This window comes from Prionailurus viverrinus, chromosome C2, assembly GCF_022837055.1.
Source record: "Prionailurus viverrinus isolate Anna chromosome C2, UM_Priviv_1.0, whole genome shotgun sequence".
NCBI lineage: Eukaryota > Metazoa > Chordata > Mammalia > Carnivora > Felidae > Prionailurus > Prionailurus viverrinus.
The window spans coordinates 64,171,375-64,191,726 of NC_062569.1; the positions used below are offsets into that span (position 1 = coordinate 64,171,375).

The 20,352-nt window shown below is 40.4% G+C and overlaps 1 protein-coding gene across 3 annotated transcripts in view; it reads right to left on the reverse strand.

Moving 5' to 3' along the window:
• TNIK (TRAF2 and NCK interacting kinase) overlaps positions 1 to 20,352 on the reverse strand; it is a 392,919-nt gene that overhangs the window by 151,079 nt on the left and 221,488 nt on the right. For all 3 annotated transcript variants that reach the window (XM_047874618.1, XM_047874617.1, XM_047874619.1), the window contains exon 3: positions 10,874 to 10,930. In XM_047874618.1, coding sequence (XP_047730574.1) covers positions 10,874 to 10,930 — 57 coding nt within the window. The remainder of the gene's footprint in view (positions 1 to 10,873; positions 10,931 to 20,352) is intronic.

A 20,352-nucleotide genomic window follows, 5' to 3' on the forward strand; every position in this document is an offset into this window, starting at 1 on the left:
ATTCATTATGTACCCTCAGGCATTGCATAGATACTGTCTGGATATCAGCCATTTTCACCTGTGATTGAAAATAAGAATATCTATTTAAGCTGCCTCTCAGGGCTTGGAAAAAACTAAGTGCTTATTTAAGCATAGCTTTATTGCCAAAAGAAAGAAGATTGCTTTTTTCACAAGATCATGGGAATCTATTTATTGCTTAGTATTTGTGGTAGACTTGGACTGGGAGGGAGACAGAGAGGGAGTAGAAAGGCCAGGATATTCTGCAGCCTCCTTCATGAAGAAAGGGAGCCCATTAGTTCTTCTTTTTGTCTCTGGGCTCTGCCATGTGACCTGCTCTGGCCAATGGAACATTAGTAAATGTGCCCTAGCAGAGGCTGGAAAAGTACCTGTGCACTGGGGCATGCTCTCTCTTATTGCTGGCAGACAACTCTTCCATGTGAGAAGAAAGTGGTTTTCACATGCAAGGAAATGGATGCGTCCAGGAGATGCTTTTAAGCCACTGACTGCCTCTAATGACGATATCATATAACAATATGATACCAGGGTTATAAAACATAGCCAAAGCCAACCTCCACTATGTCCCAGAAACTGTGTGTCTTATCTTATTTCACACTCAAAACAGCTCTATTAAGTAGATGATTTAACGATCCCATTTTACAAGTGAGGAAAATGAATTTCACAGAGGTTAAGTAACCCCCAGTTCATTCGTATTTTAAATGTCAGAGCTAAGATTCAAAGCAAGATTCCTCTGACTCCAAAGCCAGTGCTCTTAATTCTCTACTGAAAACTCCAGTTACCCATGGTGATAAAACAAAAGCTGCTAATCATGAAAGAAGTGTCTGGGAACATTTCAAGCCAGGGATGAAGAGAAACGCGCCTTTGGTCCTCCAGTTAAAGAAGCTTGTTAGCACACAATAGTATTTGCTTATGAATGATATCAAGGGATAAAAGAGGGATTTTAAGTTGCATATTTAATACATGGGGAATATACTTTAAGCACCTACGCTATGCTAGGATTTAAAAATGGAATTAATAAGGCATTTAATATTAGTGTGCTCTATAACAAAGAGTTTGACCAACATTTAGCTCTCAATCCATGGAACAAGAGTAAAACTGCATAACTTATAATAATCCAAGGGACGGGCCAGTTTCAATTCAGAAGTATGAGATGTATAGACTTGTAAGTGCCACTACACCCTAGGCATATGGGCATCAGGTAGAACCACTTCTGCTCCTGCTCAACCAGTCCTGCTTTCCATAGCACTTGTTGGCATCAGGCAGTTGTTTGTGTTAATTTTCCTATCATTCTCAACTCAACTGTTGACAGAATATGACACGAAGTTGAAGATAATTTATTGTTAGAGAATCAGAGACTATTAGAATTTAAAGGGGTTGTTGACATTTTCCAGAATGTACGTTTTAAAATAATTTGTAATAGTGAAATCCTTTCCTCCAATAGAAATTTTATTCAGGATGCCAACAAATATAGCATCAACAAAAACTAGACTTTTAAAATCAGTAACATTTATTTTTGTGAGTGTAACTATGTGATATCTAGTTATAAAATTAATCAATGACAACAAAGAAGCTGTTTTAGTGAATACGTTAGATGTCTGAAAGAAATATAAAGTCCCATATCAGCTTCAGTATCTCATTAATTTTCAGTTTTGTTTTGTTTCCAAGGCATAGAAAAAACAAGATAAGTAATTGCAAATTTCTCTTTTTAAACAGAAAACTCTGAAATTTCAGTGGAAATTCTTCTTCCTGAATGAAATTGTGCACACGAACGGAGTAACTTAGCAGTACAAATTAAGAGGCTGCCATTTTCCAGTGTGTTTGTTGGTATATAACATACAGTTTGAGGTTTGTTTTATCACAGTTTATTAAACATGAATATATATTAAAAATTAGGTAATATTTAAGCATGTACGGATCTCGTAAAATTATCTCAAGGTGGGGTTATGCACCTGTAAACTGTATTTTTATACATTGAAGGAAACAAACCCAGAATGGTCCAATGACCTAAGCCTTGAGAGAACGGGGACTTTGCCTTGACATTCTGTAGGCAGTGCCTGGATTTGCTGTATATGTTAGTCTTAAGCTAATGAATTCATTCAATAAACATTTAACTCCCTACTGTACTCCAGGCACAGTGCTAAATGCTAATAATATAATAATACAACAATGGGCACCATGGATTCAAGCTCTGCCACAATGAAACTTAACTATAGGCTAGTGGGGAACACTGATGGAAATCAAAGAATGACACAGATGCATGAACAGTTACAAACAGGAGAGGTATGGATAGCTAATCTAATTGGAGGCATCAGGGGAGACAGCACCAAGAATTTCAAGTTTGGGCTGAATTCTGAAGGCCTTGTCGGGGGTACCCAGTTGGGAAGAAAGAAAAAAAGTGTGACATGGTGTGACTATGGAGGGAACCAATTTTCGTGCAGAAAAATCGTGACTGCCAAAGCCCTATAGATGGAAGGGGTATGGCATGTTGTCTTCTATAGGAATTGTTGGTACCATGGAGAGAAAAAGGAAAGATGTCGGCAAGAGACACTGTGATAATAATAATATGCACTGAACATACTGTTCTACATGTTGTTCTCAAAAACTTTCTTTATAAATAACTATGCTTACTTCTCTTATAAGAGAGGGGATGTGATCCACAAGGCAAGGTTAAGCAACATGCTCAGGGTAAGGGAGCCCTGAAATGTCAAAACTAGAATATACCCAGATGAAAGTGCCAATCTACAGTGCTCTTCTTTCCCATGAGGCTAACCTGCTCTCTTGCTGGGAAATTTCTCTTGCTGGGAAATGCTGTCCCTTAGAGATCCAGCTAGCACAGCCTGATGTGCATTTTTCTCATACCCAAGCTTCCACTGATGATGGCTCCTTATAAAACCATGAATTAAAAAAAATAAAATAAAATAAATAAAGACCCTTGATCAAGTTAACACAGAAGTAAATGAGTTTTACTCCTGGTAGTGTTGTCACTAACTTGCCTCAAGTCTTACATAAATGAGGTGACTTATATCCTCAGGGACCCTACACCTATAATTCAGGTAACAGCTCACAGGAATTGGAATGAGTCTTATCTGATGGTATAAACAGTATAATTGATAATGCCTCCCCTTTGTGTTTTGGTTACCAGGAAAAAATAATTTTCTAGTTTTCTGTGGCTTATCATTTGGATTTGTTTTTCTTTTATCTGGTTTTCTACTCTTTATAGTTTCTCTGGTCTCTTGTTTTCACATATATATTATCATTTTGTATAGCATCTACTATGCCCCAGGTTCTAGGTTAGCAAGCCCTGCAGGAGGTACAGAGATGAAAACTGCACAGTTTCCATTCCTGGCTCATTAAAGTCAGTAGGCTTTAAATGAGGGAGGACTTTCCATAAAGGGAACACAAGGGGTGAGCTTCAAGTCACTGGGAAGAGAGCCAACATATTGATGGGGAAGTCAAGCCACAAAAGAAAAAAAGCGCCCAATAAGAGAGAACCTGATAAAGTCCAAAGGTGGACTTTAGTCAGGTGGAAATGTGCTGGCAGCACAGAGGAGGGGGTGAACGTACAGAAGGAGACCCCACAGTCTGCTACCGAAGAGCCTGGTTGCAAACCTGGATTTGAATAGCACGCTCAACGATCCAGGTACTCCTCATACCTCTGTGTGCCAACATCCTCCCCTACACGTATCTCAACTTCACTAGGGGCATAAGAGAATTAACTATAATTTTGACCAAATGCTTAGAGGTACACAAATGAAAGGCACTACTGAATACAAACCGTAATGATGTACAAATATTTTTTAAAATGAGTGAGCCTCATTGTTCACCCTCATTAGTTTGGGGGCATAGACAGTAGTTTCCAGGGTCATTCTTTGCTCTTAAGGAATCTGTCTGACATGCGTGCATACATATATGACAAACCTATACACCCAGTGTGCATGCACGTGTGCAGAGACCTGGACAGACATAAGCCACCAAAAGGGGGATAGTCTGTAGGCAAGACAGGGGGAGATGCTGAAATGTGCAGGCAGTGGGCAGCTCAGCTTGTTCATTTTTAGAGCTCTAGAAGCTTTCTAAGTTCCAAATGCTGTATACCATACAGAACTGATGCACTAAATATAGCCTCCAAGGTAAAAGGTATTATGGACACAAAAATAACATGTTTATGTTTTCTTTGTTAAAAGTTCTCATCATGTGCTTTATCAGACGATCTGTCTGCTAAAGATGCCTACCTGAAAAGCCCCAAAGGAGAAGTCCCAAAGAGGCGTCCAGAGGGGTCTCTGAAGCAGAAGAGTGTGGGCTGGGGATTCCTAGGCTTTGTTGAACCCACCTGAGAGTGAGACTCCTAGAGCTGAGAATGCCCTTCTCCCCGCCCTAGTAACACAAAACCGAGATCTACTCATCCTCGGATCTCACTTACCTGTCACTTTATCAGGAAACATACTAGCCACCTGGATAGATTCGTTTCCTCTTAAATTCTCTCCTAATACCCTCTGTACAGTCCTTAGAAGCTAATCAAAACTGTGATTAAGTAATTGTTTGGCTATTTTTCATGTCTTTTATACATGTTGGAACGTAAGATTCCAGAAGACAGAGCCTGTGTCTGTTCTACTCACTGCTATCAGTCCAGAACATAGCACACCCTTTCATTCTTAAATGAATGAATAATTATGGTTTCAATCTTTGGCTTCTAGAATCTTGCTATATACATTCTCTCCTAGATCCTGCTCTATAGTAGGTCATTTGGTACATGCTTGGGGTGAGACATTGTTCAGGGTAAGACTAATAACTCTGTAATTGAGGTGTTGAAGACAGGGCTAATTCAAACCATTTACACACATCAACAAGAGACTAACCCGGGGATGGTGCACAGTTCACAGCATAGGCTGCCATCTCCACACTATCATCTACTAATGACAGAAGTTCAATGCATGCTCTAAACTCTTCTTTCCATTCCTATCGACTGCCCCATTCAGGAATTCACTGTATCTTACCAGGGCTAATAATTAAGATAATTTATTGAGGACCTGTTATGTGCCAAGCACCAGATATTATATCATTTTAGCCTCAGTATAAGTTTGTGATGTCTGTATTTCCAGCCAACACATAAGAAAAATGAGACTCATGGGGTGCCTGGGTCGCTCAGTTGGTTAAGTGTCCAACTCTTGATTTTGGCTCAGGTCATGATCTCATGGTTTGTGAGTTCAAGCCTCACATCAGGTTGTATGCCGAGAGCACAGAGCCTGCTTGGGATTCTCTCTCTCCCTCCATCTCTGCCCCTTTCCCCACCAAGGTCATTGTCAGTAAGGAGGTAGTAGGTGATCTCAGCTCTACCTGAGTCTGCAGGCCATGCTCCACGGATACTCCCTCATCTTTCATTCCTAAAACAGGGCTGTGGGGAGAGTGGACACACCTTAACTGGCTGACTTTGAATTCCAACTCTGCCATTTACTATCTGTGGGGCTTGAGCAAGTTACTTAGGCTCTTTGTGCTTTTAATTACTCATTTGTAAAATGAACACAGTAGCAGTGCCCGCTAATGGGAGTTGTTTCGAGGATTAAACAGACTAATATATGTTGTACTAAGTAAAACAGTGCTTGGCATATGATAAGTACTCAGCCATTTTTATTTTGACCATGGATGTTGTTGTTATGACTATTATTAATAATGTTATGTTCTGTGCTACCAATCGCTCCCCTGAACAGTCTCTCTTTGGGAGAGAGGAACGAAACGTGCTTGTAGCAGTATGTACCCTGACTCTTCAAAACAATCCGGATGAAAAGATTTTTTTTTTTTTGGTCCAGTTTCAGCCAACATTAACTATGGGCAAAGCCCTCTACCAGAGGCTCCAGGGAGACCACTTCCTTACCCTTCAAAGAAGGATGGAGGCTGGTCATGAGCTTCAGCCACAGGAATTCAGTAAGCAGGACTGAAATAGGAACTCAGTCAAACAGGGTTTAAAATGGATCCTCCTAGTAGACAATCCCATCACATTAATTTACTGTTCAATTTCTGGCTCCCACATTGGCTCTTGCACTGGTTTGGGGGAAAGGACCAGGACGTATAGCATCCCATCTCTGGTTTAAAAAAAAAAAGTTTATATTTCTTTTATATATTGGATTTTTGCCTAAGAGGATATGACCAAAATGTTCTATTGGGAAAACAGAAAGTTTGAAAACCATGTAAAATCCTGTCATGCTATTTACTTCCTTCATGACCTGGCCCTACCTTGTCCAGAAGGATCTTGTATCACTCTCTCCTCAGCCCTTTTGAAACTAAATCATGTAATAGTTTCCAGAATATACTTCAATGCTATTTCAGCCTCCATGCCTTGGCACAGGCTGTCTCCTTGGCCAGGAATATCTGTCTGATTGTCCTTCCTGGGCTTAATTACTCTACCTCACTGTCAATATCAAACTTTATAAGTAGCTTGGTTCATGAATTTTATAACTTTATTATAAAATGGATTCGTTTCACTTATAAATATTTGGGGCGAGGTTGTATAATTGTGAGTTCCCCTGCAGACAAAGGAGCACTTTTTCATCTTTGAATTTCCAGTGCCCATCAGAAACTCAGTTTTCAGTAAATGTTTATTGAATATATTAATGGGAAAAAAACACACAGTAAATTAAACACTAAATGCCCTTCTGTGTTAATTGGAGACCTATAGCAATGTGGTTGAGATGATGGATTTCAAGGATACAGTTAAATCGCTCAGGCTGAAATAGTCACCCTACCATGTACACGTTACATTGAGCCAGACACTTAATAAGCCCGGTCTTCTCATCTCTGTAATGGCGCTGCTAATGGAAGTTGTTTTGTAGGTTACTGAAAGGATTAAATAATCAGAATATAGAAGGTGCTTGAAAGAGTCTGGCTCGTAATAACCACTCCCGCAGTGTTAGTTACCATTATTATTATTTCTGGCTGCAACATAACAAAGGCACTTAGAGAGGCACTTGAGAACCAAATCAGTTTTAAGCACATCCACTGCAATGGTATTTGATAGCACAGTGCTGCAATTCTCCCGGTTTTACCTACTCAGCATCCTTCCCACCCTTTCCTCAAATATCTCTCGTGTTTTTCTTTCGTGAATCGTCCTTTCATGAATCATCCAGCCCTTAGTCCCTGTAGCTTCCAGGGCCAGGCACCCAATCCAGATATGGAAGAAGGAAACAAGGGTTGGCTCAGGAATAGGGACGTGACCCAAGCTGCACCACTGATATTCAGACTGGCACTTTGCTGGGACTAACAATAATGAAGTAATTAGAACATGAGCCTGGACCTGTTGGTGGGAGGAAAGCAGAGCACAAAGATAGAGAGAGCCAACATTCCTAATCACACTATGTGGCTTCCAATAATTTCCATTTTCAGCTTCATTTGGTTTGAGGGGGGCTTTGGTACTACACCCCACAGTGTCCTGAGCAATAGGATCAGAACCAGTCATTGTAAAGGTGAAAGCCTATGGCATTAAGTTATTATCTCCTTAAGTCCTGTGTGGGCTTCAAGGTATCATTGTAAAGGGACTGGTTTACACCAGGAATCTTTCTCCAAATGAAAATGAGAATCATTTACTGGGTGATCAAAGACCACAGACTCTTCACATATGGTAGCCAGAAAGCAGCAAATCTAAAAGCCTAGAGAAGTGCCCCTCTGACTTTCACGAATCTGGAGTTCCTTGAGGAGCTTGTAGAAAAGGCAGCTTCTGAGGGTCCCCCAGGACCCTTTCTCATGAAGACCACCAGAGGGCTGACAGTTCACTGAAGCTAGTGGTCCACTTTGAGAAATGTTGTTTAGATATTGTAGGCAAATCTAGAGTACACAAACCCAGCTGGGAAGGAATCCCCAGAAAGCTGCGAAATGAAGAAATTCTCATAATTATTTCAGGAACTAAAACAACTTCAAAGACTGAGTCTGAGTCGAAGTACTAATTCTGAAGCAAATATTGGCAATTTTGGAAGTGTCTCGGCATTAAAACCAGAAGAGCAGAAGCATTATATCCAGTTCTCTTTGTGGCTATTTTGTATTAAAAAAAAAAAAAGAAAGTGGTGTAGAATAAAAACAATAATTTAAAAATTGATTTCAAGCTTATGGTTTTATCAATTTCATTACAATAAACTATAGTAACTTTGCAGTAGATCACTGCAGACAATTAACAAAGACGACCTTTGAGAATTCATCTCCATTTTTAACAGAGCAGCTATAATGAGCGCAATTATAATAATTGGTAAGAAGCGTTTGCAGCATTCCATAATACACAAAAGACAACATGGCAAAATGAAATAGATTGTTTTCTGAGGATACCACACAAATTCCACAAAGGAAATCATACACTGACTGTAGTGTGTAAGGGGGTGATACAAAAGTCATTTGATGCTGTATCAGACACTGAGGGAAATAAAACTATCTCCTGATGTGCTATCCATATTTATCTTTGATAAAGCGTCAATGGTTACAGAATAGTCAATGAGGTGCCTGAATCAGGGAAACTACTCAGCCTTTTCAACAAGGGTTCCCTTAGAAAATTAAGCCTAAATAACATAAAGCATACATTGTATGCAACGGATCGACTCCCTATGTGCTGGCAACAGCCTTAGCTCTGTATCATCCTCCGGAGAATTGAGAAAAGAGACTCCCAAGTTATTTTCTGTTGAGCTTCGCTATCTTGTGGAACCCAGTTTAAAAGGGCTAACTGACACTCCTTAAACTGAGAATACATACGCTGGGATAAAAAGCTGTGTTGATTCCAAAGCAAGGTGGTCTAACAATAGTCAGTGGTTCTTCAAGCAACTTGAAGTCTCAAAAATAGAACCAGAAACTAGAAAAGTAATATCCAGTGCTCTCAAGTCATACTTCGCGCATCAACATACAGCTTTGTGCGCTGAGATTAATGATGTCAATGGAAATCAACTGTCGGTTCCACAGAGCCACACAACAGAACTTTGCAGCATGAATGTCTTGGACCCTACCCACAACCAGCAATTGTTAAACTGCCAAGTGCATCACATTATGTGAAGATCCTATTCAATCCAGGGAAAATACAGTAGTATGACTTCAGCAGAATTGCAAAACAAATTCACTTGTTTTGTGGTACAAACTTTGCAAAGGGTTTACAAACTTATAATGGGTTTCTGTGTAGATACTGATAGTACCTGATCTTGACTTTTGTGTCAGATTTGCTAACTGACCACACCAGTATCCATTCTCCCTTCCTGCCTGACTAACAGAACCCAGATTTTTAACTGCACATATTGGGAGAATAAAAAACTACATTTCCCAGTTTCCCTTGCAGCTAGGTACACCCAATGAAAGCAGAAGTTAAGTAGAAATGTTGTATACAAGTAGACAAGATTTTAGTGGAAGGAGCTCTTTTCTGTACCCTTCTGCTCCCACCCACTCACTCTTCTTGCGGCCAAAGAATGTGATCAATTGAAATCTGACAACCACCTTGAACCATGGAAGTGACCTTTAGGGTGGAAGACACTTGGTCACACTGTTGCCATACATCCCTGGGCTATAGATTCCAGACTCCTTTAACATGAGAGAGCAAGACACTTGCATTGTGCTCCAGCCTTTGTTATTTTGAGTTTTCTGTTTCAAGTGGCAGAATCTAAACCTAATTCATATAGTCTACATGCAATTTCTTATTCAGTAAAGGCCAGGTGAACTAATAAACTAATAGGGATTAAGTATCTGAACTGGTTTGCAACCTTTGAAATTTGAATAATGTATTTGAAAAAATAAAATAAATAAATGAAAGGACAAATAAAAGGGAGTAGTACTTTATCAAAGTGCCAATAAACATGGGAACGATTTTTTGACACTGAAAGATATCTATAATTTAAAGATGAATTCAGATCATTAATAAGTAAGGAAAGGAAGTCAGTATGAAGTGTGGTATAAATGAACATTAGTGAAATTAGTATTACGGTAGACAGCGTATCATATAATGTATACTTATCAAAGGTAACAAACTAGGCCAGAAAAGATATATATAGATTGAAGTCTGTCTGACAAACAGATATATTGTGTGCCTTTTTAAAATTTGTATGTTGGTTCTTGGTATCTTCATGTGGTTCATTCATTCTGTGTCTATTTACATCAAATAAACCACTTCTGGGCCAAATGGAAGACTTTGGTCTTTTAGCTTTTATGTACAGCAAGCAGACATCTTAGAAAAATCCCCAGAACAATAGAAAATTATTAACATATTTTTGATGTCCGGTGTGTGTTTTCAAGTCTGATTTTTGCTCTGTACTCTCAAAAAGGCATTTAAATATTTTAAATAGCCGCAGCAAAAAGATTGAAAGCATAAGATTGTATTTAAAATAAAGTCTATTCCGTTTGATCATCCAGGCAGAAATTTTGTTTCAGTGTTGCTCCATAATAACAAGAATTTTTGGTTATTTGGTCAATAATTTCAAGGAGGGAAATGTTTATGTTAAATATCCTACTAGGATTTTAGAGCTACCCAAACTCTTATCTACTCCAGCATTAGGTGGACCTTTGGGAAAACTGTTAAGACCCATCTCTTCTGTGTAATCTCTGTATTATTCTTTTAATACCTTCAAATCCGTGTTCTGTCTTCATATGCAGATATCCTTGGTTGTGTTTATGTAAATTTTTGAAACACATCATTTGCTCTACATAAGGCAGTGTGTAGGTTTCTAATTTAATTAGAATGGTTTATCCCTGGTCTTCTCGGTCAGATGTTGAATACTCTTACTGTTCTATGTTAAGCTCAGTGGGGAAATATCTTAGATGTTTAAGAAGATTCTATTTCTGAAAAATGATTTTTTCACTAATTTCTCTATCATAACTATATAGCTACTGAGATGGCAAAATAAAGATACGTTACCCCTGTGACATCCATAACCTTAATGGCTGCAAGCTGGCCCGTTTTAACATGACGGCCCTGTAAAGAAAAAAAGTAATAATAGAAGACTTTAGTTCTAATAAGCAATGTCTACATTCAGTTCCAACTATAGAGAACAATTATCTAGATCACTGTTATAGAACACCGATAGGGAAGACAGACAGACAGAGATGGACAGACAGATACACACACACACACACACACACACACACACACACAGAAATTTTAAATGCTTTAAGGATCAATTTCTATTTAGCATTTACTTTGTAAAACATCTCCATCATTTTGGTTTTTTGGGTTTGTTTTCATAATGGTTGTCAAGTTAACCAAAAAAAGGCAATATTCAATAACTTGTTTTTATCTTCTCTCCAAGGTAAGGGCTAGTGTGAGAGGAAGGGGAGCTAGGTCTGGGTGTGGAGACACAAGTATCTCCTCTGTCAGAAAATACTCAGTAGGTGAAGAAACTTTAGTTTCCTTGATTATGAAAATATCTTGTATTAACAGTCTCAACTGGATATGACTCTGCTATTACTTGAGACTGTAAGTTAATCTCTATCTTAAAAGTGAGGCTAGAATAAAACAGATAGCAATAAATCTAAATTTGTGATCAAAGGGACAGCATTGAACAGAAGCAACTATTTCCCTGAAAACGGGCAACTTGGGTCTTTGGAACCACAGTGAAGTGTCAACCACACAGAATCAGAAGAGAATAGGGTGTGGTGAGGGGCCAACACCAGAACAGAAGATTTCTCTTCACTTGCTCCTTGAGATACGTGAAGTCTACCTCCCACTCTCACACAGTAGCAGGGATGACCAATACGTCTAACTTCTAAATGCATTTCATATATGTCTTCTAAAATACATTTCAACTATGACTGCTCCCCGGGAGTGTGATGCTGCTTCCAAGATCAGTTGGATTCAAATCCCAGCTGCATAACCTTAGGCGAGTCTCTTAACCGTCTTGGCTTCAGTTTCTTCATCTGAAAAATGGAGATAACGGTACCTGACTCCTGGGATGGCCGTGAAAATTAAATGTGATAATGTATATAAAGTGTTTGACAATGCCTGGCACAGATCAGCTGTCAGCAGATGCTGCCTATGATTGTTTGTGACCCTGTCCTGTGCTTCATGTTAAATGTCGTCTTTCCTTCTAGGCCACGTGACTCATGAAGGCCTGGGTCATGTCTCATCGTTGTGTTTCCAGTACCTGGAATGGTGGGTGCTCACCCCACAGATGAAGTGGTGTGTTTATGGATGAAAACAGCAGGTGATGGACGCTTGTAGTTGGGAAGAGGGGAGAGGCTTAGTGCTGTCTGCCCCTTTGCGTCTCATCTTTCTCAGCTTTTTGCATCTATTTTCTCTGACTCTAGTAGCACTTCCTTCACCTTCCGGCCTCCCATCCTGCTCCCTTTCCTCCTTGGTCAGGAAAGAGCTAAAAGAAGGAGGCATCAAGTTGGTAACTCAATATGGACATGGCACAGCCCCTCCTACTTATTTCGACCTTCAAGACAGTAAGGGAGGAGCCGGGAGTGTCACCTCTCAGAGCCCTGAACTGAAGCTCCAGAGGCCTGAGTCCTGTCCAGGTTCTGCTCATGACCAGTAGGTTCATCCGAGACAAGTGATGTAACCCATCTGAGCCCTGGTTCCCTCCTCTGCAAAATGTGGGGGAAAAGGGCTCAGTGGCTGAAAGGGAGGGGAGCAAGTATTATTGTTACCACCACCCCTTTCCACTGCAAAGAGCATTTGGAAATAGTTTTGGCAATGACTGAGTGAGTAGTGTAGTGCTACTGCAATTCGGTGTCCAGAGATCAGGAATATTAACTTCAGGCAGAGTTAATCTCACACAAGGGAGAAGTAGCAACAGCGCCCTCTGTTGATAAACACTAAACGGCCTCTGGAATTGTCCAGGTCCCCGTAAGAGTCTATGGTGCTGTAATGTTGACCATAGCAAAGGAATCAACAGCTTTTCTTTGGGAATACAGTTGACTCCCGAACAGTGTGAGGGTTGGGACACTGACCCCTGTGGAGTCAAAAACCCATGCATAACTTTTGACTTCTCAAAAATTTAACAAATAATAATCTACTATTCACCAAAAGCCTTACCAATAACATAGATCGGTTGGTTAACATATATCTTGGGGCACTTCTGTGGCTCAGTTGGTGGCTTTTGATTCCTGCTCAGGTCTTGATCTCACAGTTCATGAGTTTGAGCCCCGCACTGGGCTCTGCGCTGACAGTGTGGAGCCTGCTTGGAATTCTTTCTCTCTTTCTCTCTCTCTTTCTCTCTGCCTCTCCCTTGCTGGCACTCTTGCACTCTTTCTCTCTCTCTCAAAAATAAATAAACATTAAAAAAAATATGTCCTATAGTGATATATTTTATGGACTGTATTCTTACAATAAAGTAAGCTAGAGAAAAGAAAATGTTATTAAGAAAATCATAAAGAAGAGAAAATACATTTACAATACATACTGTAAAAAATCTGCATGTAAGTGGACCAATGCAGTTCAAGCTCATGCTGTTCAGGGGTCAACTGTATAAAGTCTTTAAAGTAAGGGCCATAAATCATACTTTAACAATGGCTGTTTCTCTACTAAAGCACTAAAGAGGGTAGAGAAACTGAAGGCAAATATAGAGGGTCTGAATGGTATCCTAGAGCTGATTCACCTTGAAATTATTATTATTTTTTTTTTTGAGAGAGAGAAACAGAGTGAGTGGGGAGGGGCAGAGACAGAGTGAGAGAGAGAATCCCAAGCAGACTCCACATTATCAGCACGGAGCCCGATGCAGGGCTTGAACCCACGAATTGTGAGATCATGACTTCAGCAAAAACCAAAAGCCAGACACTTAACTGACTGAGCCACCCAAGCGCCCCCACCTTGAAATTCTTTTAATGGCTCCATACAGCCAGATAAGGGCAAAACCACCTGCATATGGCTTGCAGGGCCTCCTACGAACTGGCCCTCTATCTGCCATACCACCTTGGTAGGCTCCCATCTGCTCTTATTCCGTGGTCCTTGAGACTAAACTATTTGTGTTCTCTAAATGTACTATATTGTTTCTTGCCTCTCTGATGATGTGTTTCCTTGGCCTAAGACACCCTTCACCTCCTGAATCCCTAGTAAACTTATTCACTCTTGTCAGATTCAACTTAAGTACCACCTTCTCTGAAACCTCACTGTCAATCACTCACCTCTGTGCTACCAATGAACATGTTCATGTTTCTGTTATTGCACTGGGCCCAAAGAACCTGTCCCTCTGTTTTTCCTTCCTACTTTCCCTTCCTTCTTCTCTGGCTTCATTTATAGGAGACCCCTGCCTAGGACCCCTCCCCCCAATCTTATATAGAATCCTCCTGGTTCAAGAAGAGGCTTGACCAGCAAACTCCAGTTTGCTCTGACAGCCACCTCTTTCTCTTCCTCTGTGGGAGCCCGAAGCACCTCTGTCAATACGCAGTTTGAGAAACAGTGCACTTGATCTTTAACTCCTTAAGAAACAGGGGATCCTCTTGGAATTAATAATTTGTAACAAAGACACGTCAACACCTAGTTCTTTCCACCAGCAGCTTGGGAGCCAAGCAGGTCTAGCTCTTGGTCCGGGCCCAGGGTCAGGGAGCAGACATAGTACAGGCAATCCATTTCATATTTCAAACACAAGGCACTGGACAGTTCTTGGTCTGAAATAAATAAATATCTGCTACTTTTTTGAATGCAGAGTATGTTGTTGTTTGGTATTTGTTTTTATTTTAGTAACTGCTCTAATGTCATTAAAGGCAACACTGAGAAAAAAAAAATTAACCTACTTCTCTCCCATTTAAATTTCACTTCTAAGCTGAAGAATAGTTCTCGATGGCTCTGACAGATGACTGAATAATACACCCCGGGATGGCAGTTTGGGCTTAAATGAGATCCTGGAGATGGAACAATTAGCAGCCTCAGCTCAGTCCTGGGCAAAGGCATCCCCCGCACTCTGGAATAGAAAGGCTGCTGAGCTGTCAACCTTTGATAGAGGAGGGCCACAAAGGAGGCCGCCTGGCACGAGGTGCCTTTTACATCACTGGAGAATGTCAGCCTCAATTAGGATCCAGATTAAGGCTGACTTTGAGGGAATAGCCAGGAGTCAGCTGACCTAAAGATCACTAGAAACTTGAGCCGCCGTCATTGTTAGGACAGCGTTTGAAGAGGCACATAAAGTGTTCATAAAGTCACAAATAAATTGAGTAGGAAGAGACCCTAAGGTGCCTAATCCACTGCCCTTTTTGGGATGAGGCCAATATCTTACAATTAATGAGGACCTAATGCCAGGGCACTTTCTCCTCTTTCCCAATTCTGCCATCCAGCTCTTGAATTAAAAATTATTATCACTAAAATTAAAAAAATTATTTTAAACAAATCTTCTTTTCATATTTTACTTAACTGGAGTTAAACATTGAACCATTCATCTCTATTTCAGGTAGGATTTAAAAGAAAAAAAAATTTATTTGATTACAAGGCAACATGACAGGAGAATTTTATTTTATTTTTTACTTTATTAAAAAAATAATTTTTTTAATGTTTATTTATTTTTGAGAGACAGAGAGAGAGAGTGCGAGCGGGGGACAGGCAGAGAGGGAGGGAGACACAGAATCTGAAGCAGGCTCCAGGCTCCACGCTGTATGACAGGAGAATTTTAAAGTGAAAATTTAACATTACCCCTAACTTTAATTTATTTTCACTTATGAAAGAAACAAAAAATCTAAACATAGACTCCATCTATGTTTGGATCTAAAATACATATTCAACCAAAGACGAAATAATTTTTATTCTGAAAAAAAAAACCTGAAAGGGAGACAAATGGTTAAAATTTTTTTCTCCACAAAAATTAGAAAAAAATATCTTATTTAACTGTAGTTGCTGAGTCATTTTTAATAAAAGAATGAAGTGGTTTTTTTTTTCCCTGAAATAACCAACAATAACAAAAATAACAGACTAATTCTAGAAAGGCATAATTGGTATTCGAATAGGATCCAAGCCTATTGCCAATCATGTCCTCAAGCATAATAAGCCTGTACCCAAGAAAAGAGGAAGAATGGGCCTCACATCCAGGAAAGCAAAGGGTGTGGGGTCACTCAGAACTGGTGAGTGTGGTCCCGCCCCATCCTCAGACACACATACAAACACACTGTCTCCCCTTCTTCCTTTCTTTTTTCTCACACTTGAGGTTAAAAAAAAACCCTACCTGCTGGTTCTTGTTCTTTGCAAAATAACTCAACACTGCAGTGAAATCTAAATCACTCAAGGATTATAGTACTCTACCCCTTTACCTCCTTCCTAAAATGAATGCAAAAGAAAAACAATGGTTTTGTCTGAAATAGCCATGTAAGCCTTGGCTCTGTTATTGCTGTTATTTTTTTAAGGAACAGCAAGATGGCTTTAGAGCTGGTAGCCTGAGGCTAGCCTGGAAGAAAGAGTACTTTCATTTCTAGGTCACTGAAATACATTTGTTTCCAGCAGAGCACATGAGCAAACTGGGTTTGTGGAAAATGCAGACACTCTACCTACTCTTTCCTTCCCTGCTGTCCAAGGGCTCCCTTACAGGTAGAATGTTTTTAGCTCCTTGTGTTTAGCTTAGATTAGATCTCCCCTTTATCGAGGAAGACTTCACTTTCCTAATTGCAAGTGAGTGTTCTACTGTTGCATTTCCACAGTATCTTACATGAACCCTACTGATCATAGCCAATGCTATGATTTTCAAAATGTGCATCATAAGAACCATGAAAATTGGCGCACCTGGCTGGCTCAGTCAGTACAGCATGTGACTGCTGATCTCAGTGTCGTCAGTTCAAGCCCCATGTTGGGCATAGAGCTAACTTAAAAAATAAACAAAACCCCACAAAGAACCATGAAAATAAATCAAATCAAATGGAAAAAAATCAGAGTGTAGAACATGTAGTAATGGCAGCCGTTGTTTCATGGATCAAATGTCATGGTTACATCTATCTATCTATCTATCTATCTATCAACTATCATTGATGCTATAGTGCACCGCCCAGACTTTTCCTTCAAGACTAAAACATCTGATAGCTCTCAGCCAGTTCGATCTCTGGAAAGTGCCCTCAGCTACAAAAGCACTGCCAAAGTCATGCTCCCTCCTGAAGATAGACAAATCAATGATTGGTTGACACAGGAGTATAAAAGTCCCAGCCCTCTTGCCTTAAAGTGGGACAATTCTGAAGGACCATCTCAGCTCCTGACGCCTCTAGCGATGGCTGTGGTCTTTGTAAGACTGCACTGCAGTTCTTCTTTCTTCTGCACAATTCTATTTTCTTCATAGGTATAGGCCCTAAGACCACTCCTCAGTAAAACTCCTGCATGTAAATCTCCATCTCAGAGTCTGTTTCCAGAGGAACTCTACCTAAGACACCCGGTGACAGGAATGGCTTGAGGAAACAGGTTCTTAGAGTAGCTGCTAGGAGGCCCCCATCAGTGGCTCTCGGATAGCCCCTGGCACGCTACAGCAGTGTCACTGTCGGGATGTTCGCTAGTAGGGAAGTGGAGTAGAGTAGGATACAGGTGCAAGAGAATTCACTAGTGATTCCAATATTTCAGACTTTTGAGAGGTCCAAGAGAAACAGTAATTAAAAAAGAATGGAATCAGATGGCTTCTGCTTTTGCTGACAGCCATTGATGTACTAGAGAAAAACAAAGAAAAGCCAAGGGCAATTAACCATCAACTGAAGGCAATCTGTGAAAATCATCAGGGAGTTGAGGTTTAAATCCTGAGGCCTGTGCACTGTCTTCAAATAAGATGGGGACATTTCTGCTGTAGGCTCAGAGGGGTCAGGGAAATAGAAGATTTCAAGCTCTCAAGCACATCAAATTGGATGTCTCCTTTTCAAGTTTCAGAGTCTCATTCCTTCCCAACTAGACTCAAGTTGGGGATTCAACCTTTTCTTCTACCCTGATAATTCATTCCTTGGACTGGTCTTAAGCTTTTTCTATCCTCAGGCTGCAGAAGAGAAGAAGTTTTTTTTATTTTTAATGCCACCCAAAATTTTGGTAAAGGGACAACGGCACAGTCAAGCCTGAGAAAGTCATGGTAAGCATGCCTCAGACTTCTCAGGAACGAGGATCAGGTCACCTGAACAGGTCAGCCACATAGACAGCAAAAGTATTAACCAAGGAGAGGAGAAGTGAAACGGATAGTAGAGGAGGGAAATGATGAGCATAAGCTGCAGCCATTAGATAAGATGTAGTTGGGGGCTTCTTATAACTTTGTCAAAGAGAAGAGACCAGCTAGAATACGAGAGGAGCTGTTTCCAAATGTATACAAAATAGGCAGGTCCAAGCGTCACAAGGGATTGACTATAATGGATGTTGTGGTGTGCCACACAAATCCCTTCCTCAGTACCTAGGTGTTCTGCTTCTTTTCAGGAGAAGCAGAAGAGAACAGCTAGCTTAGCCAAAGAGAACAGCTAGACCCAAGGTCATACTCCCTGACTAGAGGGAGTAAGCATTCGATGACTATTAATGAAGGTAGCAAGCATTCAGTGACTAGTAGATGTGGGAATATAAAAGCCTGTGTCACTTATGTGAAGGTGGAACAACTCTGAAGGGCCATCCCAACTCCAAAGCTCCTTTTTGGGATTTTTGGGATTGCCTAGGGCCTTGTAAGTGCGTTCAGCTTCTTCCTCTGCTCAAAACTATCTTTACTCTCCCACAGGTGTTAATTCTGAGAACACTCCCCAAAATACTTCCTATAATCTCTGTCCTCAAAATTTGTTTCCCAGGGAACTCCATCAAAGGCTCCATCCTCCCTTTCTTTCTTTCTTTCTTTCTTTCTTTCTTTCTTTCTTTCTTCTTCCATTCTTCCTTTACTCTTTCTCCCTTACTTCCTATCCTTTCCTTTGTTTCCTTTCCTTCTCTCTCTCTCCCCTTCCTCCCTTTCTTCCTTTACCTTTTCCTCTTTCTTTCTTCCTTATTTGATATTAATGTATAATATTTCTTACCAGATCTGAGGTGAAAGTTTTTTTGTTTTTTTTTTGTTTTTTTTTTTGTTTGTTTTGTTTTTTAAGTTTTTACAAAAACTCTGACCTAAAGGATGAACAAAATGAACTAAGTTGAGTGTTAGGAAATATATCTAGATAATGGGAACATGTCCAAAGGTCCTGTTATGCTATGGTTACTAGAGTATTTCAGTAACTAAAAATAGGCCAGTATGGCTGGAGTGGAGAGAAAGTGTCTAGCAAGTCCAAGAAAGGGCTCACAGGCTACTTTGAGGAATTCTGCCTTTATCGTAAGACCAATGGACAGCCAGTGAAGGGTCTGAAACAAGGGTGTAAAGTCACCAAGTTTGCATTTTGAGAAGATTGCTCTAGGGACAGGACAGAGAATAGAGGAAATAGAAAGGATGATGGAAATATAGCATTTATAACGTTAGTTACTAATTAATTCAGTTGAGAGAGGATGGCAACTTGGACTGGGATGGAAGTAAGGGAGGGGGTGAAAAGTGGATGGAATCAAGAGATATTCAGAAGATCGAATCATCAAGGCCAGGGAATGGCTTGGATACATATTTACCCTGCACCTCCTGCACCTCCTATAGTGCTTGGCACAGCAGGGACTCAGAGCAAAGAGGTGCTTACTAGTGAGACAAGTAGTGACATCTGAGGGTTGTAGTCAGGTTCATGGTCACCATGAACCTTCAGCACCATCCATATGTCCATATCAGTTTCTTCCACTTCTCGCCATTTCTTTCCTTTTTTTTTTTTTTAATGTTTATTTATTTTTGAGAGAGAGAGAGAAAGAGGGAGAGGCAAGATGCAAGTGGGGGAGGAGCAGAGGGAGAGAGACACAAAATCTGAAACAGGCTCCAGGCTCTGAGCTGTCAGCACAGAGATCGACGCAGGGCTCAGACTCACAAACCATGAGATCATGACCTGAGCCAAAGTCAGATGCTTAACCGACTGAGCCACCTGGTGCCCCGTTCCCCCATTTCTATCCAGGCACAAAGTGTACAAGCAGATGGGGTGAGACTGTGAGCAAGAATCTCAATCATCTCACTCATAAATAAGACATGAGAAAACGAATTTAGTAGACGAAATTCCTTTAAACTTGATAGAGAGGCCAATCAACATGCCCTCTGCACAGATCACAGAGACTAGGAATTGGCTTTAGCTTTCCCTCTGAGCTATAATGATGAGAGTGAAGGTGTACTCTTGATTTGCCAGTCCCAGTTAAGATTAAAGCATAGTTAAGAGACCTATCTGGACATCTTCAAGAATGCTACCTTTCTTTGGTACACCATGTCTTGAGTCAAAGAAGTAGACAAAACAACTTCATGAAAAGACTCCAAAGATCCTTCTAATCAAGGAACATGAACTGTCACAGGATATATTTGGACCAGTGTCTGCTCCTAGGGTTTCCCCAGGTTAAATAAGGACTTTATTTTTCCTTGGCCCGTATGTGCCATTCATCAGTGGCGT